Below are 27115 nucleotides of genomic sequence, written 5' to 3'. Positions count from 1 at the left end.
TTACTGAAAAATGATTGGCATGTAATTAAAATTAGTACAATACCTAAAAATAAGAAAACAATTCCAGAAGAACAGAATGTAATGGAGGAAACTCATATCATAACCAAAAGATTTCAAGCGTGCACAGTACCAACTTAACATGGAGCTTGGGGAAAACAGCAGAGTTTTCCCCCCAGAATATCTAAAGGCTTGTAAGTAGGGGACGGCAAGTGATACAATAGAGAATGTGAGTTTCTGGTACTATGCCTAACATAAATATTTCTCGTTTATATGATAAAGGGAATATATATTTAATGTTACATGTCTTGACGGCAGCAAGAATTGTATATGCACAACACTGGAAAAATGAGGAACCACCCATAGAAGGTGATTTAATTAAAAAGAATACCAGATTGTGCAGAAAAGGCAGAATATTTTCATACATGGGACTTATTTTATCAATGATTGGACAATAGAATTAGAAATTTGAAAAATACTATTCTGTATGTCTTATGTTTAATATATTATTATATTAGGTACTATTATGTAAGAAAATTAACCCAGACAGTATGCTGTTCATAAAGCACCTATGTATGTTAAAGAAAATATATAAATAAACTATTTTTTTGAAAAAGAGAATGTGAGTTTCCTAATCCAGGGGTATCAAACTCACGTTGTCACGGCAGTATCACATGACAAATTGGGACTTTTTTCTCCTTCGCTAAACCTGACATGGGCATGACCAGTTCATGATGCATCTGGCTGGTGGGCTGCGAGTTTGACAGCCCTGAATTAATCAATGGGACATAAACTGTACCCATCCTGCCAAAACTTACAGGTCAAGCAGAAATAACGGGAGACATGTTTTTTTTTATTAGGAGGGTAATCATAGTGCTACAAGTGTTCTCATAGCACTGAGCATACAGAATGATATAGAGTACCAATTACACTGCAATTTCTCCATGCAGTCAAAGCCTTTCACTGGTGGCATTTCTTTTTTCCTTAATAATTGCTGAAGTGGAGATACAAAATATACAAGAGTGATTGTGCAGAGATACTGTGTTGTCTGGAGAACTGTGCAACCAGATCCCTTTCACAGACTCAACTTTCCTCTTCCCACTTCAGCTTGGTTAAAACCAATTCACACCAGTATCGCTCTGCAGAATTTTCTGCTCTATCTTCAGTTTCTAGAATGCATGGAATTGAATTAAGAGGGGCAGGAATGAGAAATTGAAACTTAAAATTAAATATCCTGACCTCTTTCCTGGAAAAAGCTGGTTTTCATAATCTCAAATAGAAGGGGATTTGTCTTCTACATCTGATTCAACTACATGCAGTAATGCTAGGGGTTTAGTCCCAAAAGGCTTGATACAAGTTGGAATATACTGAACTTGCCTTGAATCGATGGAAGAGAAAATATATATAATTTTTCTTTGAGCTTTTTGGGCCACCTAGGAAAAGTACGATTTTTATTTCCAAATGAGTAGGAGGTCTAAATATATATCATCCAGGGGTGGGATTCTACTGGTTCTGATGGGTACTATAGAACCCTTTGTTAACTTTCTAAGCAGTTCGGAGAGTAGTTAGAAGAAATCTTTTGGTTTTTTCCGCCCTTATATTCTTGGCAGTATGCCTAGACTTACTGTCTCTGAAGGAGGTTTTTTTTCTTTCCTGATACTGTCTTAAAGGGGAAGGGTTGTTTTAAGCTTTTTACACTGCTTTTGGGAGGAAATACTCCCCTGGAAATACTTCCAGCTGGCATGCAATGATCAGCACTTTGAAGAAATAATTGAATAAGGAATCAGAGCTGCAGAAAGAAGCTTTTTAATGACAAGGAACCAAGATCAGTGACATTCAGCAAGGCTTCTTGGCTAGCTAGAAAGCTTGACATTCAAATGTGAGTTTATATACCAGAGATGGTATTCAGCCAGTTCACACTGGATTGGGAGAACCGGTAGTGATAATTTGGCATGGGTCGCCAAACTGGTAGTGACTTCTGGCTGGCCATGCCCCTGTCACCCGGTCGCAGCTCACTCACTTGCCCTGCCCATCCAATTCTTGTTTACCCTGCTTGAAGCTCGCGCCGCCCAGTTACTCCTCTCTCCACACTGGGTCCTTGGCCCTGTGCCCCAACTGAGCAGCTCTGATCTTCCTGCTCACAGGTAAGCCTGCGAGTCACATTAGCCCCACCCTAGCATCCCCGGCTTGTCTCCCCCTCCCCCACCATCTCCCAAGCATGCCAAGCCCCCCACCCCATTTCCGGGGTTGTTTGTCTCGCTTCATTGCTGGTGTGGCCCCATCTCAGGTGGGAGTGCTGGCAGCCTAGCTAGCTGTTCCCCCATCCCCAGGCTCACTTGGTGGGACCAGGAAGGCAGGTGTCCTGGGCTGCACATGTGCAATTTGCTGCAGCTGTGCCTTTCTTCCTTTCCCCTTGGGAGAAGGAGGTCATGGGCAATGGAGGCTGGAGCATGCTGCGGCCTCCATTGCCCATGTCCTCCTTTCACCCCGGGAAAAGGAGGACATGGGCAATGGAGGCTGGATCAACAGTGCTGTTTGTTTTCTTCCTTCTCCCAGGGGACACGCTTCCAGCCTGGCCTGGCCAGTGGGTGGGCGGGCAGTCAGCCCTTGGCGGGCATCTCTACTGTGCTGGGGCTGAGGGGTAGCAGAGGTGCCCATGTGCAGCAGCTCTGGTACTTCTGCCCACCCCGCCCTCCCGGAATACCACTGCTGCAGACATTCACTTTCTTCCTTTTGTCCCCGGGACCGCCACTACCCACATCCTCCTTCTCCCAGGGGAAAAGGAATAAAGGCACAGCTGCAGTATGCTCCGGCCTCCATTGCCTGAATCATCCTTGGAGGTTACTGGCTTTCCTGGCTTCCTGTGCTGGATCGGAACAACCCATTTTTTGGGAGTCAGTAGGGCTGCAAACAACAGAAGGCTCTCCTCTTGACCGGGGAAGGGAACTGGGCTGTGGGGTCTCACTGTGACCAAAGGAGAAAGTGGCATTGGGCTTTTCATGAAGGGAGGAAACATGAAACACTTCGTCCCCTGGGCGAAGCTTTAGTGGTATCTGGCACTGCCCTTTTGGGGTGTACTTCTAAGAGGCAGAATGCAAGCTTGGCACTGATATTTTTTACTGCCTTTCTGGGCGGCATGTGATCTTTCCTTAAATCTGGATGATTTCCTTAGGATATTTTGTGAAGTGAATGAGACCAGCTGGTATCTTTAAGTGGTGCAAATGGATCTAAGGATTGCTTTTCCTGGGTGTGCTCTTTCTGGAGAGCTTAAATGACCTCTCTGCTAAAGGCTTTCACTTTATGAGCAAGAGTTGGCTGCTGATAGTTATCATTGCATTTTAACTATTTTCATTCCTCAAGGTGCTCTGGCACCCTGCCTGATTTGTAACTCTGGCTTGCAGGTATTTTTAATCTAATGATTGGTATTTAGGGCAGTTTTTTGCAAACAAAGAAGCTTTTTGTATTTTTGTACAGGTAATCTTTTTCTTACAGCAGTTCATTTAGTAACCATTTAAAGTTACAATGGCACTGAAAAAAGTGACTTACAACTGTTTTTCACACTTATGACCATTGCAGCATCCCCACTGTCATGAGAGGCCAGGCGAGAAGAAGAGCCCATTGACATGAGTGACATTGAGTTGGCCACACCCACCCAGTCACAAGACCACCAAGTCACACTCACCAATTAAGCCACGCCCACAGAACTGGTTGTTAAAAATTTTGAATCCCACCTCTGATGTCATCTGTACAATATTAATTCCATTTAATGATCCAAATCAGTTTCTAGCATCTTTTGAAGAATACAAACAATTATTAATTATTAATTGACAGTAGCTCCTGTTGCCTCCAAAAGGAGGTAAAACTTGAAATGTTTAAGATCAATGCATCATCTGTTTATAACAGCATCGTTATGGGCCTAGCTGCAATATAATTCTCTTTTAGCTAGATGATGGACAATAGCATTAATATAGACATTAAAGAGCATCTATAATATAGCCTTGTTTAACTCCTTTTCTAATAGGGACTGAATCAGAGATCTAACCTACTGCATTTCATTGTATAATAAAGTTAGTTCAAGTGAACTATTTCCATTTTGGAAAAGGTATGGGTTTGAATCACATATTTAAGCAAAATAATGCTTTTAAGATCTTCCAACACAGATTAGAGCTCTACATAGACGGTAAGATGCAGAATACTCTTTGGTTTTAGAAAAGGCCAAGGAACAGAAGACATTATAGTAGAAGCAAAGAAAATAATAATACCAAAAGAAAGTCACTACAGGCTTTACTCAGTATAGAAAGGATTTCAATTTTGTTGACTGCACCCAGCTGACTACATCAGAAAATTAGGAATTCCATAAAATCTCTCATGAGAAACTTATACAAGAATTAAGGAGCCACAGTATGAACAGAATATGGTAAAACAGACTGGCTCCAGGTTGGCAAAGGAGTGTGACAAGGCTGCATATCCACCTCTGATTTATTCAACCTGTACGCTGAATATGTATATATTAAGAGTAGAAGATTGGAAGGAGATGAATGTAATTTCAAAACTGAATAAAGTAATATAAATAACCATGCTAATGATACTACGCTGATAGCCAAAACTGCAAGGGATCTTCAAGCTCTAGTAAAAAATGTTAAGGAGCAAAGTGAAAAAATGAGACTAAAATTAAATCTAAAGACAACTGAACTAATGACAACAGGTAAAACAACCAGCCTTATAATTGGCAAAGAACATATCAAGGTGAAAGCAGCTTTTGCTTGAACTGGAAGGCCAGTGGGGAGAGATTAAAGACAAAGCTATTTGATAACCTAGTTTTATTGCCCATGTTTAAAAACAGCACCATAATTGAAACACAAAATCAGCAGTTACCAACTATAACTCTGTACCCATACATAAGAAGCCATAGTTTCAAATCTTACATACTTTTCTTCCACCTATATATGCCCTAGTGGCCTGAGGGTTACTCATTTCTTAATCAGCTGGATGGTTGATATTTATGCATTGGTTTTTTAAAAAAATGTGGTCCAGCAAAACATGTAAAACAGATAAAACAAAATCAATTCAGTCGTTTTATATCTGGAGTGCTAATTGTTAATAGATTTAAGTAAGGTTAGCATGGTATACCTATACATTGCATTTAGACATAAGTCTAAACTACAAATAAGTATAGAAGCCTAAAATCTATATGCTATTGTAAATTTTATATAATAATAAGAGTCAAATAAAACAGTATATTTGAGAGAGTGATTCTTTTGGTCCTGAAGGAGACATTAATGTGTCTTTTTCTTAGTCCTGACTAGAACAATGATGTTAGATTCTGGACCATTTTTGTCCTGTCAACCCTCTCTTTTGAACAAAGGCTGTTGAGAAGATGGACAGACAATAGCTCCAGATGATCCCGGAGGAAATGGATCATCTGGGTCTCATAATACAGAATAACACAATTGGAAGGGATCTTGGAGTTCTTCTAGTCCAATCCTCTGCTTGAGCAGGAGATTCAATCCTTTGCTTGAACAACATATTGGTTAGGGGACCCTATACCAGACTGATTCTATTCCAGTAAGGTTTCACATATAACAGTGAAATGGCATTTTAGTTGTGCTTGTTAAGCTCTTTTGGTAGAAGCAAGATGAAGATCATGTATCCATCCTAGTGCTCCTTGAATTCTGAGTGCCTTGTTTTCAATTATGGTACCCTTTAAAGCCAATTGCAAGATTTGGGAGTGGGGGCATTGTGTTACACAGTTCTCCTTATTCCTGACCCACAAGGGAAACCATGAGCACAGAGAAAAGGTTAGGTGGAATTGCTTGAATACTGGACTACTTTATGATGGGAATGAAAGGGAAACAATGGGATGAGAAAAGAGAGAAATGGAAAGTTAGAGAAAGAAACTCACTGAAAAGCACTAGTACAAAAATGGGAATGAGGATGATGAACTGAAAAGAAATCTGTTGAAGTTTACAAAGGATGTCACATACTTTATCACAAAGAACAAGTTGTTATTGCAATGGAAGTAAGTAGGTATCAAGTTACTGTATTTCCTGAAATATAACCAGCTGTCCAAAAAGTATAATTGGGACAACTAATAAGGATCACTGTGTCTACTCTAACTATCCTTACCAATATGTTGCATAAACAAACATGAAACATGTTTGTTAAAAATGCCTCTTTTTTGGAAAGAACATCTTGCCCTTTCCAGCACAATGAGGTAGAGAATTGGATACAAGTCAAATTAGAGATTTAAGTGAGTTTTATTAGAATATTAGAAATTGCCCTATTCTGCATTATGTGCAGGATTCATGCTTAACTGGAGCCCAACTAAAAACAAGGAGAAAAGCTTGTGTTTGTTAAATGACAGGGAAGGAAGGAAGAGAATATTAGGTTAAATGACTAACTGGTTTGGGGTAATGTCAGGCTGACCTTGTGATGAGGCTATAAAGTGTGCAAATCACTTTATCCAAATTTCTTGGAAGGGAGAGAGATTTCAAAAGAGAGAATTTCAAATTTGCTGTCTGTTTCACCTCATTTGCAGCAGTTGGTTGATTATGTTTTGTGCAATTTCTTTTATGGAAAGCTCATAAACTTTTTTTATGGAAAAGTCTGGCTTGTTTATTTTAACGGGAAAGAACAAAATTAATTTCTTGTACTTCCCACCCTATTCTCAACAATCAGTTCCACATAATAAAAAGTGCCTTATTATTCCTTGCCATCATAATGAAATTTACCAGAGAATTTGCCTTATGGTAGGATTCATTCCACTACAGCAAATTCCACTACATTCTGTCTAACAAAGATAACAAGCATTGCTACTAGTAGTTTTAAAAATCAGATTAAAAAGTGTGTAGATCAGGGATGTCAAACTCAAGGCCTGTGGTCTGTATCTGGTCTGCGGGGTGCTTAACTCTGGCCCATGGGGCAACCATGGAAATGACGAAGGACTGGCCTGCAGTGCCTCTGACAATGAAAATGGAGCTTGAGAGGGCCATGCATGGCCCTCCCAGGCCCTGTTTTTTAGCCTGGGTGGACTCCTGCGGCCTCCTGCCAGCAAAAATAGAGCCTGTGGGGCCATGCACAGCCCCCCTAGGCTCAATTTTTGCTGGCAGAGGGCTTCAGAAGGCCATCCAGGCTAAAAATGGGACTGTCAGGGGGCTTCAGGAGGCCATCCAGGCCAAAAACGGGGCCTAGGGGGTTGCATGTGCCCTCTCAAGCTCTGTTTTTGCTAGCAGAGGGCTATCAAAACAAACTAAAAGAAAAACAAAAGGAGAAATATTTCCTCTTTTGAATTTGAACATCCAAGAAGGGACATGAAAGGAGAAAGGAAAAGAGGAAAGAAAAAGAAGGAAGGGGGGGGAGAAGAAAGGGGATGGATGGAAGGAAGGAAGGAAGGAAGGAAGGAAGGGAAGTCCTATCTTATCAGTGAACACCAGCAGATGGCAAGTGTTATGTCCTTGGGACTGACCGAAGTCCCCAACCAGGTCCGTTCATGTTGCAGGGGCGTTTGCTGCTCCCATTGGTTGGCTCCCTTCGACAGCCGGCTATAAAAGCCGGCTGCTGGGTTGAGCCAGCTGCTGTTCGCTGGGCATGTCTGCTAGTTAGCCAGCAGACGCGACAGCCCTTTATTCGTTTGAATAAAGCAGTTCTTGTTAATGCTCTGGTCTAGCCTCTCATTGCTCGAACTTAACACTGGCGACGAGGATGGGATCAGGCTAACCAGAAGCAACCAACAAATCGAGTTGAAATCACACCCAGCGCTGAGCCGCAGCCGCGCCGCTGAGAGCTCGGCCAGCTCGCTAAGAGCAGGAAGTGAAAGCAGAGCGTCTGTAGCTGCTCGGTTAGAAAGCTACAGAAGCGAAAGTAGGGCGCTGAGAGCCGCAGCCGCCCAGCTCGTAAAAGAGCGCGAGATTCAAACCGCTGCCGTTTGAATCCAAGCCTTTAGTGAAGTCAGCACTGTGTCCACAGTCGCTACGCTCTCCAGGGAGCGCGCAATTGAATCACTGACAGTTACGGCGCTACAGCTATTAGCCGCCTACGCTCTCCAGGAGCGCGAAATTCAAATCGCTGTCAGTTACAGCGCTATAACCACAGCCGCTAAGCGCTAACAGGGAGCGTGAAATACAAAAAAAACCTCTCGAGAGCTGAAGTCACTGAGCAAGGTGAGGCGCTGCAGCCACAGCCGCCACGCTCACGGTAACACATTCAGGGCCACGTGTTCCCAGAGAGACAGATCAGTCAGCTAACAGACTGAAACTCCAAGATGAACTCCAACCCGGCTTTCCCACCATTTAAGCCGGACGAAGAGAAGTGGGACTCTTATAGAAACCGCTTCAATCACTACATCGATGCCATCGGTCTGGCTGATGCTGCGGAGCACAGGAAGAAATCTTACTTTCTTATCTGCTGTGGGGCCGCAGTCTTCGATACAGCCACAGCACTTTTCGCGCCACGGGAACTCAAGAACATCCCATGGGCCGAGCTGTTGGAAACGCTTTCCAACCATTACTCTCCAAAACCATCGCAGATTGCTAGACGTTTTGCCTTTCGGATAAGGAAGCAAGCCGAGGGGGAATCCATCAATCAATACATGGCCGCCCTGAGGACAGCAGCTCTCCACTGCGAGTTCAAAAATTACTTGAACGACATGTTACTCGACCAACTCGTCTGCGGGGTCAAAGACTTGAGGCTCCAGAGACGTTTACTGGCCAGAAAGGATCTTAACCTCTCCCAAGCCATCGAAGAAGCCTTAGCTGCAGAACTAGCAACCCAGTCAGCCGCTGAGATCCAGGGCACCACACCCAAACCCAGCTCTACTTCCGTACATTCTGAGGAGGTGGTGAGTGAGGACGACCCTACTGAACACTCAGATGTTCATCGTCTCAAACCATCTAGACGACCACAGGTAGGGGTGAGGCAGGGAAACGGCAACGCGCCCAAGCACATTCTCTTGTGCCTATCCTGTGGAGGACCCCATTTCCGGGCAGCTTGCAGGTTCAGGAACGCTACCTGCAACAACTGCCACAAGAAAGGCCACATCGCCAGGGTCTGCCAGGCAGCACACAGTGGGGCTCAAAACTCTCCTTCTTATTCTTCTCCTGGGCCTCAAAGGCAAGTAGAAAACTGTTACACGTGCTATCACGCTAACCACACTTTTCATACCTCTAATAAAATCACACTTTCTATCTATTTAGAAGGTAAGCCTTGCCGCATGGAAGTAGACACGGGGTCAGCGCTCTCAATCATCTCATGGAACACACTCAAGAAACTCCAGCCCAGTCTATCGAGGAACCAACTTCAAAAGTGCCATCTCACCTTGAGGGACTATCAAGGAAAGAACATTCCAGTACTCGGCAAAGGCAAGTTCCTCGTTAAATTTAAAACCTTCAAAGGCCATTTGCCTTTAGTGGTCGTTGACGGTGCCCTCCCTAGTCTTTTGGGGTTGGATTGGTTCCCCTCTCTCGGCCTTAGTATAACGGGAATCCATGCTGTCTCAGCTTCTGATACTGACTCGTTATTTGCAGACTACTCTGATGTATTCAGTAGTGAATTAGGATGTTACAATGGCATGCCCATTTCTTTTTCGGTAGACCCTCAGGCAGTTCCCGTCCGTTTAAAACCACGTAGAGTACCTTTTGCCATTTGCCCAAAACTGGACGCGGAACTGGACAAATTACTCAAGCAAGGGGTGATAGAACCCACGGATTTTGCCAAGTGGGAGACCCCGATTGTCACGCCCCTTAAGAAAGATGGCAGTTTAAGAATTTGTTCTGATTATAAGACCACAATTAACCGCTACCTACAGGTTAGCGCTTACCCAGTCCCAGTCATTCAGCACCTGTTGCACACATTCGAACCTGGCACCATTTTCGCCAAATTGGACATGTCACAGGCATATCAGCAGTTCCCTGTTGACAGTCAAACGGCCGACTAACAAACTATTGTTACTCACAGAGGGGCATTCAGGTGCAAACGTCTCCAATTTGGCGTAAGTGTGGCCCCAGGTATTTTTCAGTCATTAATGGAACGAATACTCCAAGGCCTCCCTGGCATAGTTCCTTACTTTGACGACATATTGGTCTCAGCCAGGGACTGACCCCAACTTTTCCAAAGAGTCAGAGCGGTATTAGACAAGTTCATGCAGCATGGTCTCAAACTAAAAAGGGAGAAGTGTGCCATCGCCACTAAGCAGGTGGACTTTCTAGGGTATAGAATAGACGCCTCTGGCATCCACCTGGTGGAATCTAAAGTCAAAGCGATCCACGAGGCACCCACCCCATCTACAAAATCTGAGTTACAAGCTTTCCTGGGCTTATTAAATTTCTACGCATCGTTCCTACCCCACAAAGCGTCAGTAGCCGAATCCCTGCACAGACTCCTAGACAAAAATACACCGTGGCACTGGGGACCCAAAGAAGATTATGCTTTTAAAGCAGTCAAATATCTGCTTACCTCAGACGCTGTCCTAATACAATTCGACCAACGCCTTCCTTTAGTCTTAGCCGCAGATGCATCTCCTTTCGGGATTGGAGCCGTCTTAAGCCACAGACTACCCAATGGCTCCGAGGCACCTATCGCTTTCTTTTCCAGAACCTTTTCAACAACCGAGCGTAATTATAGCCAAATTGATAAAGAGGCCCTTGCCGCAGTTGCCGCGGTAAAAAAATTTCACGAATTCCTTTTCGGTCACAAATTCGAGCTCATCACAGACCATAAACCACTTCTGGGACTCCTGTCCGGGGACAAACAAACCCCCCAAGTTTTGTCACCCAGGATGACGAGATGGACCTTGTTCCTGGCGGCTTACTCGTACAAACTCATCCACTGCCCAGGGAAAACCCTAAGCCACACCGATGCCCTCAGCCGCTGCCCCCTGCCAGCCCCTGTGGAGGACCCAGCCCCTGTCCACGCCATCTTCGATGTCAGCGAGCTCAACCTACCCATCACCGCTGACGACATCGCCACTCACTCGAAGAAAGATAAAACAATCGCCCAGGTTCTGGACTGGGTAAGGAGGGGGTGGCCGGTCACTAACTTTGCACCTGAGTTCACACCATTTAAAACTCGCCAATTGGAGCTTTCTAGTTTACAGGGTTGCCTGTTGTGGGGTACCAGAATCGTCGTTCCAACCTCGCTTCACACATCCGTCCTCAAAGCACTGCACGAGGGCCACCCGGGTGTCGTCCGGATGAAAGCGTTGGCCCGAAGTTATGTCTGGTGGCCCGGCATGGATGACGAGATCGTCAAGTGGGTAAGCTCGTGCCGTCCCTGTCAGGAATCCAGGCCATCACCACCAGTCACCACACCAACTAAATGGGAGAGTGCCAACGCACCTTGGTCACGGCTCCACATTGACTTGGCCGGACCAATGCACGGCAAGACTTTCCTGGTGTTCGTGGATTCATATTCCAAGTGGATCGATGTGGCTCTTCTCCCCACGACCACCACCCAAGCCGTTGCCAAAGCCCTGACCCGTTTATTTGTGACACACGGCCTGCCAGACACCCTGGTCTCAGACAATGGCCCCCAATTTACATCAACGGAGTTCAGCCGGTATGTCACCAACCTGGGCATCCGACACATCCTCACGGCCCCTTTTCACCCTGCCAGCAACGGGTTGGCAGAGAGAGCTGTTAGATCAACGAAGGAGGCATTGGCCAGGTTCAACCAAGAGGACTGGCATTCGAGACTCTCCCGTTTCCTCTTAAGCCAACACACGACCCCCTGTACGGTCACAAACAAGTCCCCGGCCGAGCTCCTAATGGGCAGACGCCTAAGAACTGTGTTGGACAGGCTGCACCCCCACTATTGCCCTGACACCCCTCTTGGTTCTGATAGTTGGGTCAGAGATTTTGTTTTGCAGGATCCTGTATTTGTCAGGAATTACGCCGGGGATCCACTGTGGGTACCAGGGAAGATCGTGGCCATCACCGGTCCGAGATCATATCGAGTTCAGTTGGAAGACGGTCGCGTTTGGCGGAGGCACCTGGACCAGATTAGGAATCGCCGGAGCGGTCACACCAACGCAGAGCCCTGGTCTCCGGTCAATCTTCAATCGCCACAGCCGGGCCCAACCGGGGACCAGCAGAGAGACCTGGCGCCACCATCCGAACTGAGGGAGCGGGCAGTAGACCGGGACTGCCAGCCAGAGTCTCCAACGTTGCCGACCAGTGAAGCCCCCGGGTTGTTGGACAGAGACTATGTGACGAACCAACCCGAGGGCAGAGACTGTCCACTGGTGCCAGGTCCGGCACCAGAACAAAACCGCTCTCCAATGACAGCCAGTCCTGGCTCCCCGAACTCTGTGCCTCACAGTGGCTCGCCTGAGCTACGCCGCTCCGGGCGCCCGCACAGACCTCCAGCGTATTTAAAAGACTATACGTGTTCACATCTGGGGGGTAGGGGTGTTATGTCCTTGGGACTGACCAAAGTCCCCAACCAGGTCCGTTCATGTTGCAGGGGCGTTTGCTGCTCCCATTGGTTGGCTCCCTTCGACAGCCGGCTATAAAAGCCGGCTGCTGGGTTGAGCCAGCTGCTGTTCGCTGGGCATGTCTGCTAGTTAGCCAGCAGACGCAACAGCCCTTTATTCGTTTGAATAAAGCAGTTCTTGTTAATGCTCTGGTCTAGCCTCTCATTGCTCGAACTTAACAGCAAGGCTCCTTTGGAGGACAAGGGTTTGGTGTTCTCCCTGGTCTTGCCTTCCTCCGATGGAGACACTGGATCCCCCCAGCCCTGCCCCAGCACGAGTCATGTCAAGTTGGCCATGCCCACCCCAGTCATGCTCACCTAGCCCCCTGAGGTCGAACAATGCAGCCCTCATTGAAAACGACTTTGACATCCCGGGTGTAGATGGTCCGTTGATGGATATGATAATCTTTTTAGTGTGATTGTTTCCTATCAAAATACAGAGGAAGGACATTTATCTTTGTTTTCAATAGGAGTACTAGGCAATTTTCTTTTTGGATATTTATACTCTATGCCTTGATAGGTAAGCTAATTTTCAAATGCCCCTCTTCATACTCTGTTCGTGTAAGCAATGACCAAACCATTGCCTTCACAGAGTATTTAGTTTTGCTTTTTGCAGTGGTGACAATGCATACAGGCACTTTTGCTGATACTTCTTTCTGATTATGTATGAAGAAGGCAACTGGAGGATAAACAGGACAGAAAAAGAAAACAAAGCTTATTCCAGTGTTTCAGTAACTGGCAGAGTGGGTAAGAAACCTTTGCATAGTAATTTTGTCTGCCACCTGTGAAATTATTAAACAGAATAAGACCACAGAATAACTATGCTGTCAAGGGATCCTTCTCCCTGACTACGTAGGTTGAAGGTGGTCATACAAACGAGAAGAAAGTGGGAAAGAATCATACACTGGTTAAACTAAAACAAAAGCAATTCCTAGATAGAGAATATGTCTAAGGAAAATATGGTAGACCACAGTTTGCACATCACCAATTTCCAGGTGACTTTCCACCAGGAAAGCCAACTCCACATCCAGTGAATTCTACAACCCATTAGGCAGGACAGCAGTCAACAAGAAACTATTATCTTGACTTGGGCTACTAAAATCTAGGACTCACTGCCATTCCTGGTATGCCAAATAATCTTCAAGTCATTATTAAATGCTATTTTAACAAGAAGACAGCCTTGGGAACCTATAAGTTGGCTTTGAAAGTGGTTTTCAGGTCCACTGCATAGGATAGTGCTGACCTACTGAACTAACTACTTGTAAATCAATATTAGAGATGCTAGAAATGATAGCTAAGAATATTGAGAAAGCACCATGAGAAAAGTAGTGAGGTTGTTCAAAGTTCCACTTGCAGATAACCTGAGTTTTCTTCTTGTCCCAAAGAAGTTCCCTAAACAATTAACAAGCTATTATTCAGCATATCCAAAAGATAGCAATAGTGCTTAGCCCTTAGACTTATATACTGCTTCACAGTGCTATACTCTCTCTAAGTAGTTTACAGAGTCAGCACATTGTCCCCAACAATCTGGGTCCTCATTTTACTAACCTTGGAAGGATGGAAGACTGAATCAATCCTGAGCCAGTAAGACTCGAACTGCTAGCAGTTAGCAGAATTAGCCTGCAATATGGCAATCTAACTACTGCACCACCATGGCTCTTCAGTAAGTGAAGCTATATCTTGCCTGGAATAAATTAACCACACATATAATTTATTATGTCAGTCTGAGATTAGTTAATTTGTTACATGAGTGTAAAACCATCATATTTGAATCCTATAATTTGAGTCAGCACTTAAGCTGCTGCCAATCTACCAACTGTACTTTAGCCATCTGTGTTTCAAATCAGAGGGAGCCTGATATATAAACAAAATAAAATCCCTGGATGTTTGATTGCATGCAAAGGTTTTTTAGAATTTAGTACATTCCTAGAGTGAGCAACAAAGAACTAGGTGAATTTCTCACTATCTCAACACAACTTGCTGTAAGAATGCAGTATTTTCAGGTGGCCAAATCTCCCTGCAGGCCTTCCAAATCCCTTTCACTCAGAATATAACAGAGATCCTACCCACCAAGCTCATTTTTGTTAGCAAGTAGAGCAGTCAATGGCTTTAAGTAAAGGTTACGCCAAAGCAAATTGGCAGCTGCTTCCAGAGCTGGTGCAGCTATTTCTAAATCCATATAGCAATAGCAGACAGCTGCAGGAAGACTTTAGGGAAATATTGGTGCAGAACATACAACTCATTTATAAGGCCCATTTCAGCCATCCAATGCTAACTTATTTTAATTCTGTTCAATAGAAGGTTCTGTTTGTAGGTCTCTGTATGTAGTCATAGATTTGTGAGCCTCGGGTAAATTATTATGGATGTAATGGGATGTGAGAATAACATTGAGAGACAGAAGAAAGAACCACAGCCTAAGTAAGGGTCTGATGAAAGAAATCTGAGGCCAAAGAAGAGATGGGGGGGGGGCGGGGGGAGCAACTCAGAAGGGACCCTCCCTAGTTTTTTGGAAAGTAAAGGCAGGGGGAGGCAGACTAGAAGATTCAATTACTGTAACCATACAATAAAGGCAGTGTTTGTAGCCATGATGCTGATTTTCTGCCTGGACTGCCTCCAAAGGCCAACATATGAAGGTTGGCCTGAGGAAAGCTCATGTGCTGTTGGTAAGAAAATGCAGTAAATTGTGGAATTAAATGCTACTTTGGGTTGGGCAATTACTGCTTCATCTGATGCACTGCATATTCAGTGGTAAACATTAACAGAGCCAGCTCAGTGATCAAGATAATAGTACTGTTAATACAACTAACCTTTGAGAACTAAAGATGCATTCCCAAAATGACACATTATTTAGTTAACCAAGGTTGTAGAAGGATACTGAAAAACCTCAAAACAGGCCCATACAACACAACATGCAGCCTGCCAAGCAGCCTTGTGTAATCCATCAGCAAGATTTAAAAGTCAATAAATATGTGATTGCCACCCGAAAATATATCCTGCTTCAGGCCTCACTGTGGCTATTTACTCATTCCTTTTTTATTCAGTTTTTACATATGTTATATTGTATTGGCTATGGAGTGCCAAAGTCTTCTCTTCCACTTACTGTTCTGACCAAGGCTTCCGAGACCGTAATTACATGCACTTATTTTAAAAACAAGTCTTGTTTTATTGCAACACTGGGAATTATTTTCATTCCCAGCCAGTAATGAATCTCAAACAATCCCTTGAGATAAGCACCCACCTTTCTTTCCTGTGAAGTGCTGCCAATAACAGAAATGTCCACTGAACGAGAAAAAAAAAAAAACAACCGAAGTACAAAGAGCTTCAAGAATAAATCTGAACTGAACGAATGACTTTGCTTCCTGCAAAGGTTTCATCATCTTTGCCTGTCCTTTATACCTTATGGGAGGGGCAATCACCTCCTAGCCTTACTCCCGAGTTGCCCATTTTGTTTCAGCTGCTCTTGCTTCTAGTAGCTCTGCACACACGCACACTGGGAACAGGTTCCCTTGGGTCCTCTGCCTGGCTGCTTCCAGACTCCGAAGGCACCAGAGGCAGCACCCCACTCCAGATGGTCCTGGTCCCATTTCTGCATCGGGTGCAGGACCCTTGTCTGAGTCCTCTCCAGACTCCCAGACTGATCCCCTTTCTTCCCCATTGTCTGATTCCGCTGCTGTCTGCACAGGCTGCCAGCGAACCACAACATTTACTAATGGACATAAAATCTCAATTCTAACTGATATTAATGACATGCACACATCATTAATCAAGATTGCCTTAGAGAGTATTGGATGGATTGTTGATTATTGTGAAAAGAAGAGCAAACAAAATACTTTATGATTTGTCCTAGCAATTGTCTTTGTGGGTGCTCAATTGATGCCCAACAAATAGTACAATGCATCTCTTTCAAATAGCTATACATCTCTTTTATAAGACATTTGAATGTGGGACATATCTATCCACTATTTTAGTAGCTGCCCAAAATATACTGTACTCTTTTCTTCCACGGGGAGCTTAGTTCTTGAATAAGAGAAAATATTAGATATCATTTCCCTCAATAGGATGCTAGTAGAGATGCCCTTGTAATACAGTCATCAAAGTCTTCACTCTATTTTAAGAAACAAAAATGTATCTCCATTGTCTGGTTTAGATTACCAGTGCTCCATAAGGAAGGCTTTTACATAGCTCTCTTTCAGGCCAGGCTTTTATCAGATTACTAGGGAGCTTCTAAAAAGTCCCAATGGAATCAAACTTTTGTCCTTCTAGGGTGGCCAAGTGGAGGTCATCATCCACCATGTTCTTTATGAGACCCTGGTGATAGATATACATAAGGGATGAAATACAGAATGATTGAATTTATTTCTGAATTGTGAATACAATTCTTTTTTACCATTTAGTTGCTATTTCTGCTATACTCTCCTTTAAACCCAGAAATATTTTTTTATAGTTTGAATTGTAACACAGGTTTTTGTACTATTTAATTTCTGTGTGGGTTGCATTCTCATCTGATCTCACCTTATATTCTACAGTCATTACAATAATCTTATTACATGTTGAGGGTAAACAGGAAAAACCTCTATTGGTGGAAAAAACTTATTTCTGAAATATACATTTTGTGTCTTAGAGATGCCTCTTCATCTCCTCCTCTGATGCTGTATTTGGCACTGCTGTGTAAAATTTCTTTATTGAGATAGTCTGGTAGTTGCTTCTCTTGACATGCTTTCGAAGCTTAATATTTTTACTAGGCAAGCTTTTTGTCACTTTTTCTTTGCTTGATTCTCTCCCCTTTGGTGGATTGTTATTTTTAATGTTTTTATTTGGCATTCCTTTTTTTTTTTTTTTAAACATTTTAAAGCTGAAAATCACTTAAAACTAAATGTATTTTTCGGACGGTAGTATACTTCCTATAAAGTCATCATTATGTCATTATTATTAGTTTATCTGATGTCATATGTTCATCACATTTCCTGAATATTTAAGACTTCACTATTTTTCATTATTATTTCAATACATTTTAAATGGGATTTTTTAAATATATATATATCTTTCTTTTAGAGAAAATTGAAATGTGAGTATGAAAAGATAAATTCACAGTCTCAAATGAGCAGGCATTTCTTCTTCTTTCCTAAGATTTAGAGATGTTACCTAGCAAAGAGATTTAAAACAGCCCTATTTTCTCTTTAATTGGAGAATGTTCCCAGACCAGAAGCTCAGTGTATGGTGAGAAAGTAGTTCAGTCACAAAGACTTGTATCTATCTATCTATCTATCTATCTATCTATCTATCTATACAATTATAAGATAACAGGTATAAGTATAAACATAGTTATGGATACATGAAATGGATACATATACAAAACATAAAGAAATAAAAAAAAACAATAGGAAAGGGATGGTAGGCACGTTGATGCGCTTATGCATGCCCCCTACAGACCTCCTAAGAAAGGGTGAGGTCAATAGTAGACAGTCTAAGGTTAAAGTTTTTGGGGTTTGGGGAAGAAACTACAGAGTCAGGTAGAGTATTCCAGACATTTACCACTCTGTTACTGAAGTCGTATTTCCTGCAATCAAGTTTGGTGCAGTTTACCTTGAGTTTGTATCTGTTGTGTGCTCTTGTATTGTTATGGTTGAAGCTGAAGTATTCATTGACAGGTAGGACATTGCAATGTATAATTTTATATACTATACTAAGATCAGACCGAAGGCGGTGTAGTTCTAGGTTTTCTAGGTCTAGAATTTCAGGTCTGGTGGCATAAGGTATTCTGCAACGAGTAGAGGAGTGGAGAACTCTTCTTGTGAAATATTTCTGGACTTTCTCAACTGTGTTAATATCAGATACATAATGCGGATTCCAGACTGATGAGCTGTATTCGAGTGTTGGTCTAGCAAATGTTTTGTATGCTCTCGTTAGTAGTGTGATATTACCAGAGAAAAAGCTATGTAGGATTAGGTTAACAACTCTTAATGCCTTTTTGGCTATGTAGTTACAGTGGGCTCTAGCACTTAGATCATTAGAGATAAGAACTTCAAGGTCCTTGTCAGAGTTTGGATCATCAACAAGGTCTTGACTATTCAGCCTGTATTTTATTTTCTGATTTTTTTTTTGCCAATATGTAAGACAGAGCATTTATTTGTTGAGATTTGAAGTTGCCATTTGTTTGACCATTCTGATACATAGTCGAGGTCTTTTTGAAGGGTAGCAGTATTGTCTAGGTGTTGAATAGCTTTACATTATCAGTGAAGAGAATGCAGTTGCTCTTAATATGATCACAGAGATCATTTATGTAGAGTATGAAGAGAGTTGGTCCTAGAACACTGCCCTGGGGGACACCACTGTTGACAGGTACAGAATTTGATAGGACGCTCTCAATTTTGACCATTTGTTGCCCGTTTGACAACAATGCTTCTATCCAGTTATGCAGATGTCCAGAGATATCAAAAGATTTTAGTTTTAGGAGTAGTTTGTCTTTTACCACTGAATCAAAGGATTTACAGAAATCTATGTAGGTTGCGTCGATTACTTTGCCCTGATCAAGTTGTGTAGTCCATATGTTTTTGCAGTGTAAGAGTTGCAGATTACAGGATAGTTTTTTCCTGAAACCAAATTGTTTATTGGAGAGTAGGTTATTTGTCTCTAAGTGGAGGATAATGGATTGGTTAATAATTGATTCCATGACTTTACAGGTGATGCAGCATAAAGAGATTGGTCAGTAATTTTCAACTAAGCTGGGGTCTCCCTTTTTGAAGATGGGGATGACCGTGGCTTGAGATCATAGGTTTGGCAAGGAGCTGGTCCAGAAAGAGTTTTCAAAGATTATGCTTAGAGGTTCGGCTATGGCAGTGGATAGCTTTTTTAAGAAGTAGGCACATATTCTGTCTGGTCCAATAGATAGAGATGGTTTTAGATTGCGTAGTGCTTTTTCAACATTGTCATCTGTGAAATCGATATGTATTGGATCATTGTAGTCATCTGTGATTCAACTAGGAAATACAGGGCATGATCCATTGCTGTTTACAAATACTGAGCCAAAGAATGTATTAAAGAGGTTGGCTTTAATGGTGTCATTGTTGCAGTCTTTACCATTTGGTCTTTTCAGGGGTGGGATGGACCTTGAGTCTTTTAGTTTGTTGTTTACAAAATTATAGAAAGTGCGGGTGGAATTGGTGCGTAGAAGGTTTTCCTCTTGTTTAATGTGATAATTGGTGCATTCAGTCTTTATCTGGTGGCTTAAATTTTTGTACTGGCTTTTGAAGTTGGCAACATGACCAGATTTGTTTTTCCGCCAAAGTGATTTCTGTTTGGATTGAAGCTTCCTTATTGTTATGGGTAATTCATTTTTTCTGGTTTTGGGAGTTGTTATTGGTACATATAGTTTGATGACTCTTTTGACTTCAAGTAAAAATATGTTGTAATGGTCTTCAACAGTATTGTATACAGTGAATAGAAATTGCCAATCAAGGGATGAGAGATCATTGTTTATAAGATCATAGTTGCCTCTTTTTAAAAGACGTGAAGCCAAAGGAAAGCAAACATAATCCAAGCTTTGGAGCAACTGCTTCAAAGAAAAGACCTGATGGGATAGAGCCAAAGATGGGGGGAAGAGGCCAACCAGTGTTTCCAAAGAAGGGGCTGAAGGAAGTATATGCTGTGGGCAACAGTCTGAGTGTAGAATTCCTCAAACCAGCTGCAGGAAGAGATGTCTGTAAGTGATGGAGGTAAAGAGAAGAAAGCATACCACAGATAATAAAATACCCAACGTGTTCATGTGTTTCTACTTGAGTTTTTTTACAGTTTTATTGTGCTGTTTTTATTGAATCATTATTGTTAGTTTGTTTATTTATTTATTTATTTATTTTATATATTGTTTGTTTTATTTTATTTATTTATTTATTTGATTTCTGTAACCATCCATCTCAGCAAATGACTCTGGGTCACAATTCAGCTCACAATTCAATTTCGCCCTGAGTTCCACCCTGAGTTATGTGTCAGTTGGACAGCTAGATAATATCAGATGAATAAATTAAGATAACAATGTTTTTAAGTAATAACAAAATATGGATTTGTGAGAAAATGTGGAACATGAAACTGTAGCTAGCCTTGTGAACATAAATACATAAGGAGTTCCTTTGGAGAAGCAATCCAGACCCACCGACAAGGAGACCCAGATTGTGAGCTTCCAATTCCATTTGTTTCCCTACTACATCATAAATCTTCTAATTAGTATCAGCCAGTTGCTTACCTTCTATATGTGACACAATCTCCAGTATGATACCTTGAGAGAAGAACATAGAAGGTAATTTGCCATTTAGACTGAAGGCAACAGTGCTATCCAAAATGAGGAAAATGTAAATGGGAAGGGAGGGAGGATAGCAACATAGGCCCAAGGAGCAGGCCAGGCCAACCAGTGGTAAACCTGTTAAACAAAAGCTGAAGTTGAAACATTAGAAATAATCTTGAAAAGTTTATTCAAAGGAGCTGAATGCCCTTCATGAGATCCATTTATCTCATGAAATTGCTTTTTTTCCCTCTCCAGTGATCCTATTCTACCTCCTGAGAGATGCAAGACTTATTTAAAAACATGCAGCTTATGATTTCAATTATCAAGAGATCCATTTTTTTTTAAACCTGGGCTCCTTCATCACAGATAGGAAATGTTGAAATGTTGAAAATGAAGAATTAATCTATGAGTAAACACGTATGAAATTGAGATGGACCTGAAATAATTTGATCCATCCTTCTCTAGGTGTTAGATATTTTCTTAGTAAACTATACATGTTTAAAAGATATTTTAAATTTTCCTTTCAGGAAAATAAGAAACACATAAAATTACAAGATTTTTCCATTATTTATTTTTAAAATCATCCTTATTATTTTTGATTGTTAGGCAGACTACTATATGTATAACTATTGCATTAAACACTGTATGGCTGAAGAAAATGTGAGTTGTAAGTGTAATAAAATGAATACATGACTAAAAGTGGTTTCTCTTAAAATGCATCCCAAATAGCTAAGGTATTCATTAGTATTAAATATTATTTTGTTAATTTAGGCAACCTTGAATATTAGGGACAAGGATAAAATGAATTAATTATATGAGTCATTCAGATGGTACTTTCGGAAGAGTTATGTGATGAAAATATTCAGGTCTTGGTAGATAAGAGAAATTACTGTGCAGCTTATAAGTCTCTCATTAAATAGTCGAGAGAAATGATTAATTTTAATTGCCAGTCAAAACAGTGCACAAAAGCAGCAGGCCACCCAAAAATAAATTACTCTCCTAATTTTAATTTTTGTTCACACTTAGAATTGGTGATTTATTGTCAAGTATTACTGATATTTATTTTGATGCATGTCACATACTTGCCTGTCTCTATTCAGGACAGACATGGATGTGGGGCATAACAACATCATTTATTTTGATATTTTTTGGTGGCTGTCTGTTAAATTTTGACAGGGCATTATTTCAATTGGAACATAATGTATGATTGTTTAAAAAATGTCCGAGAATGCCTCTAAACTTGCATGTGATTAAGTCGTGCCAGAAGCAGGGAAGATGTTCTTGAAGTTATAAGGTACAATTAATCTACTGTTATACTTCCAATTAACTAAATTGCTAGCCTTATTGTGAAAAATAAAAATAAGCAATTGAGTTGCTGCTTGGGGCATCCTAAAAGACTGGGAATAGAAACAATGTAATTAAGTGACTTCAACTGCATTAAGAAGCATAGTTTCCCCTTATGCCTTTAAATATATCATGGAGTAATGCAGAATTGGACTTTAGCAGAAGAGAAATAAAGCACTATTTCCAACTGCTGGATTGTCCAATGTGATTTTAGCCCAATTTAGAAAAGAGAATTTAGAAGAGTTAACAGAGGTGAGTAGGAGGAACTTCATGGTGTACAACAGCCTGTACATGTCCACTCTTTACAAATATGTAAAGCAGATGTATCCTACCATTGATTTCATCAAAAAATAAATAGTAGAATGGTTTGATCTAATGAATAGCCCGAGGAAAGGGCTGAATCTGGATCAAAACTGGGCAAAGTTTTTAATCTGATTGTCACCATACTAAAATCTGGATCTCCCACACTTGCTTAAAGCACAGACTTGTAGCAGGGCTCATTTGCACATTCTAAACAAGGAGAAAATGAAGTGTACTGTCACAGGGTGGCTGGTAGGAGAGAGACACTTGTTCACAAAAGGACTTCTCTTGGAGGGTATATAACATCCATGCAAACTGATGAGAATAAAGAACAACTAACTTCTCCAAAAACTTGAATGTTCATCCACAGTACAGTATGTGAGATCTCCAATGTGTAGTCATGATTACGACTGAAGACTTACGTTGATATCTTCCAAATCCAAGAAGTTCAACACAATCCCATTGTGTTTCCAGATGATTGGAGGCCTCAGAGGTCCGTGAATGGCACAAGTCAATACAGTGCTTAGTCCAACAGTTACTGTGGTAATGCTGACTTTCTGCTCTTCGGGGAGTATGAGTTGAACCACCTCTGTGAAAATAATCACAAAAGGCAATTTATTCTTTTTACTATCTTCTAAATAAAAACGATTAAGGGATTTTCAGGAATAGCTAAAATGTTGGCTGCCCCAAATATAAACCCAAATACTCCCTGCCCATTAGATAATCCTCAAGGTTATCAGACATAAGATAATATAAATCTTGCTAGCTTGCTGACATCAGATTCATATTAAAGAGATTAGCATATACTTTTCTTTCACATTTTTGAGAGGCAAATTTGTTTGGACTAATCGTTTCTCATGAAGAAATGTGAAACCCCCCTCTTATCTATCTATCTATCTGTCTATCTATCATCTATCTATCTATCTATCTATCTATCTATCTATCTATCTATCTATCTATCTATCTATCTATTTCATCTGTCTGATTGGCACAAACTTGCAATAAAGCAAAGACCTCCCACCTAATATTTAAAACATACCCAATATGTAAAATATAAAATGATAATCAAACACAATCTTAAAACCATCCAAAGATACTCTTTCTTAACCGGACTAAACCCCTTGGTGGAAAAGCCATATATAGCATATATGATCTGAATACAAACAAACAAACAAATAATCTAATAACCTGAAAAAATATTGTATATTGTATGCTCAGTTGTACATCCAGAGGTCCCAAATTAAATCCAAAATTGGGTTCCAATTCATCCATGGGGAAAAGACTTGTATTTACAATAATATGATAATATTTTTAATGTACTGTATTTCCCATTTATACTTGCAGTTGAACTCATCCATAGATAAACTGTTCTTCAAAATTTTAACCAAAATACCATGAAAAAAGCAGGTTGGCTTTTCTGCAGGTTGCATATCTCTCATGGTATTTTGATTAAAATGTTGAAGGTTGGTTTCTCTATGGTTTGGTTTATCCATATGTGTATAAGATAGTTTTATTAAGATAGATAGTGCTATGCTTATGAGTAAACAGTCATCCAAATGACTTCTTACATCAGAAAATGATATTTTTCACCATGATTCTTTTCTAATTTCATTCCATTCTATTCTAATTACATGGTATTCTATTCCATTCTAAACGTCTTTGTATGAACTGGCTTTAGGGTTTTTTTTATTATTTACTTGGCACTGCATTCTGATTAATACTACCAAAGAGAAAAATAATATAGCCAAAATTGTGATATCTGTACATTTTATCCCCTCAAAACTCCACAATAATAGCATTATTTGCATAGGTAACTGTTGTATAATATGCCAACCACACTTTGCTTTGATGCATGAACAGGTAAGTTATTGATGGTGGAATTACTGTCAGTGGAAGAGAATGATTATTAAGCATTTAAACTAAATAGAATGAGAAGTGATGAAGTAATGTGGCAACATTGTCAAATCATTTATAGCTCTATCATTCCCTAGATATCTGTTCTTAACTCCAGACTATGCAACAGTTAAATGATCCAAGTGGAACTTTCACATTACTAGCCCATTAAATTGATATTTAAGAGGATAACTTATTATCACATACCATCTGATGCAATACTGATCTAGTCTGTGGTTGGCAAACAAACAATATAGCAAAAACCTGGAATTCAGGAGGAAGATACATCTAAAAATCATGCATATCACAGCAGCCAATTAAGCTGCAAATTTTCACTTGTCCAATAGAGGGAAGTCAAGAGATACAGAAAATTCTTAAGACATGAAGCTATTTTGTCATCACCTAGAAGTGTACAGAATAACTGTGGTAGCTCGAACCACATTAAATTGATCAGTGTCCACAGAAAATGGAATTGAGGATAAGTCCCTACAGGCTCAGAACATGAAGACCCTGACCCTGAAATGGAATTGAAAGAAGATTGTATTGCAGAAAACAACGTAAAGAATGAAAAAAAAAAAGTGTAGAGAGACATTCAGAAGAACAAATATTGGCTTCTGTGTGCCGTCATCCTTTTATCATATGTACTGGAGGGTTAATGTGATTTTTGCTCCTGAATCTTAGCACACAGCATCTACTTTTCTTGGATTTATCTATGGTCGGTCTACTGAGGGTCGAAAAGCTCAATAAATCATGTGCCAGCAGGTGTTGTACATTGACAGTTGTGACGTATTTTTTGAGCGACAGGGAGTTGCAACAGAGGGATGAAAGAGCCACATGCAGCTCCAGAACTGCAAGTTGCTGACCCCTGTGCTAGTGGGACAGTCCATCACTATTTACAGATTTACAGATTAACAGAATTGGAAGGGACCTTGTAGATCTTCTAGTCCAACCCACACCCTGTTGACCAGGCACTTTTCATACTTTTCATACATACTTACACCGTTGCACATGATCAAAATTCAGATGCTTGACAACTAGCATGCGTTTATAACAGTTGCAGTGTCCTGGGGTCATGTGATCATCATTTGTAACCTTCCCATCTAGCTTACGACAAACAAATCAATGAAGGAAGCTAGATTTGCTAGATGACCAAATGATTCACTTAACAACGGCAGTGATTCACTTAACAACTATAGCAAGAAAGGTCGTAAAAGGGATCAAGACTCACTTATCAATAGATATCAATAGATATTTTGGGGCTCAAATGCGGTTGTAGGTCAAGTACTACCTGTACTGAACAGAGAGATGTTGGGTGGATATTGCTAAGTGAAAAACAACTATCATGTGATAGAGAAGAAGAAAGACACTGGTGATTAACATTCCTGAAATAAGATTTTGGCTGGAATTTACGAAAGCTTTATCATGATTAAAAGGAACTGTTTGAAAGAATAAGTCTTTTTGACAGCAGTAACAGTGCTTTGAGAGTTGGTTTGTAGTGGTTACGGTACCAGGGTAGAAACCAAGAGATTGTGAGTTATAGGTCCACCTTAGGCAAAATTCCACCTGGATGATCTTGGGCTAGCCATTTTATCTCAGCACTAGGAAGCAGGCAATAGCAAACCACTTCTGAAATCTTTCCCCCCAAACTACAAGGACTTGTCAAGACAATCACCAAGAGTCCAAACTGATTTGAAGGCATGCACCCACAAAGACACAAGAAAGCAAAACTGTTGTCATGGTTCAAGCAAACAAGCATCTTAGACTTTAAGTTGGGTGAAGAACCATTAATCACACATGCCCAACTTTTCTGTGACACCAAAACATAAGTTTCAGACTATCTTGGAAAGTAACTGTGAGTACATACCTAATTTTCTTTATAAGTGTCAGGGCCGATTAACCTTTAAAAGACGCTGTCTGAAACTAATCCAGTCATATACTCTTTACTGTTTCAGTTCCTTTCCCCTTTATTGATGAGCAGAGAAATTAAGAATCCACCTTGAAATACTGATCAGCGAACCTGACACAGCCTGGGCTTACCTGAGTAGCAAAATACTTTATCAATGTTCTGGTTGATGTAAAGAAAAGATAGACCAGGTAATTGACATTTGCTCTTCAGAATGGCAGTAGCCTGATCAGACTATCCAGAGATATAATTCCTTTTTTCTTTCCTTCAAGCATCAATGTGCAAGTTGGTATGAATATTCAGTTCCATTAAAATTGTATCAAATTTCAGTAGGTATTATAGACATATAGAATATACTTAAAATAACTGTCTTATAGGGCATTTTACCAAATAGGAGGGATGATTTTTTTTAAAAATCCACACACACAATCAAACTTTAAACTATTTTACTCCAACAACTTTGCTAAAAGAAAAAAGCTAAGTATATTAGTTTTTCATTTTGTTTTCAATGACCTGTAATCAATATCTCCCTTCAGTTATCATTTCTGTTTGAAAGCTTTTTAAATATAGATGTAATAATAGAAAATTGTTTCTGTAGTTTTATTAAATTAATTGAAAGGATACCACCTTCAATTTTAAAGCAACCTTGATTAGCCTTTTCTCAAAAAAATCTATACATGTATTGTGAGACAGGCACCTTCATTAACCTCATGCTTGGATAATTTTACCTCAGATAATTTTACCAAACATTTGGAGACATTCACTTTGCTCAAGGACACACAATATGGCTCCATGAAGTGAATGTCTTGTCTAACTAATCTATTAGTTCTTGAGGGTGTGGATAAACATGTGGACAAGGCAAGTCAGTAGGTATCATCTATTAAATTTTCAAAAACAACTTTTGATAAAATATCTTATCAAAGATTTATCAGTAATTT

At 40.8% G+C, this 27115-nt stretch overlaps 1 protein-coding gene across 3 annotated transcripts in view; it reads right to left on the bottom strand.

The window, feature by feature from the left end:
- FSTL4 (follistatin like 4) overlaps positions 1-27115 on the bottom strand; it is a 459349-nt gene that overhangs the window by 59504 nt on the left and 372730 nt on the right. For all 3 annotated transcript variants that reach the window (XM_087924402.1, XM_087924399.1, XM_087924401.1), the window contains exon 7: positions 22804-22970. In XM_087924402.1, coding sequence (XP_087780528.1) covers positions 22804-22970 — 167 coding nt within the window. The remainder of the gene's footprint in view (positions 1-22803; positions 22971-27115) is intronic.

Source organism: Pseudonaja textilis, chromosome 2 (genome assembly GCF_049901715.1).
Source record: "Pseudonaja textilis isolate UNSWEBS1 chromosome 2, rPseTex1.2, whole genome shotgun sequence".
NCBI lineage: Eukaryota > Metazoa > Chordata > Lepidosauria > Squamata > Elapidae > Pseudonaja > Pseudonaja textilis.
This window is presented reverse-complemented; position numbering and strand designations above follow the sequence as displayed.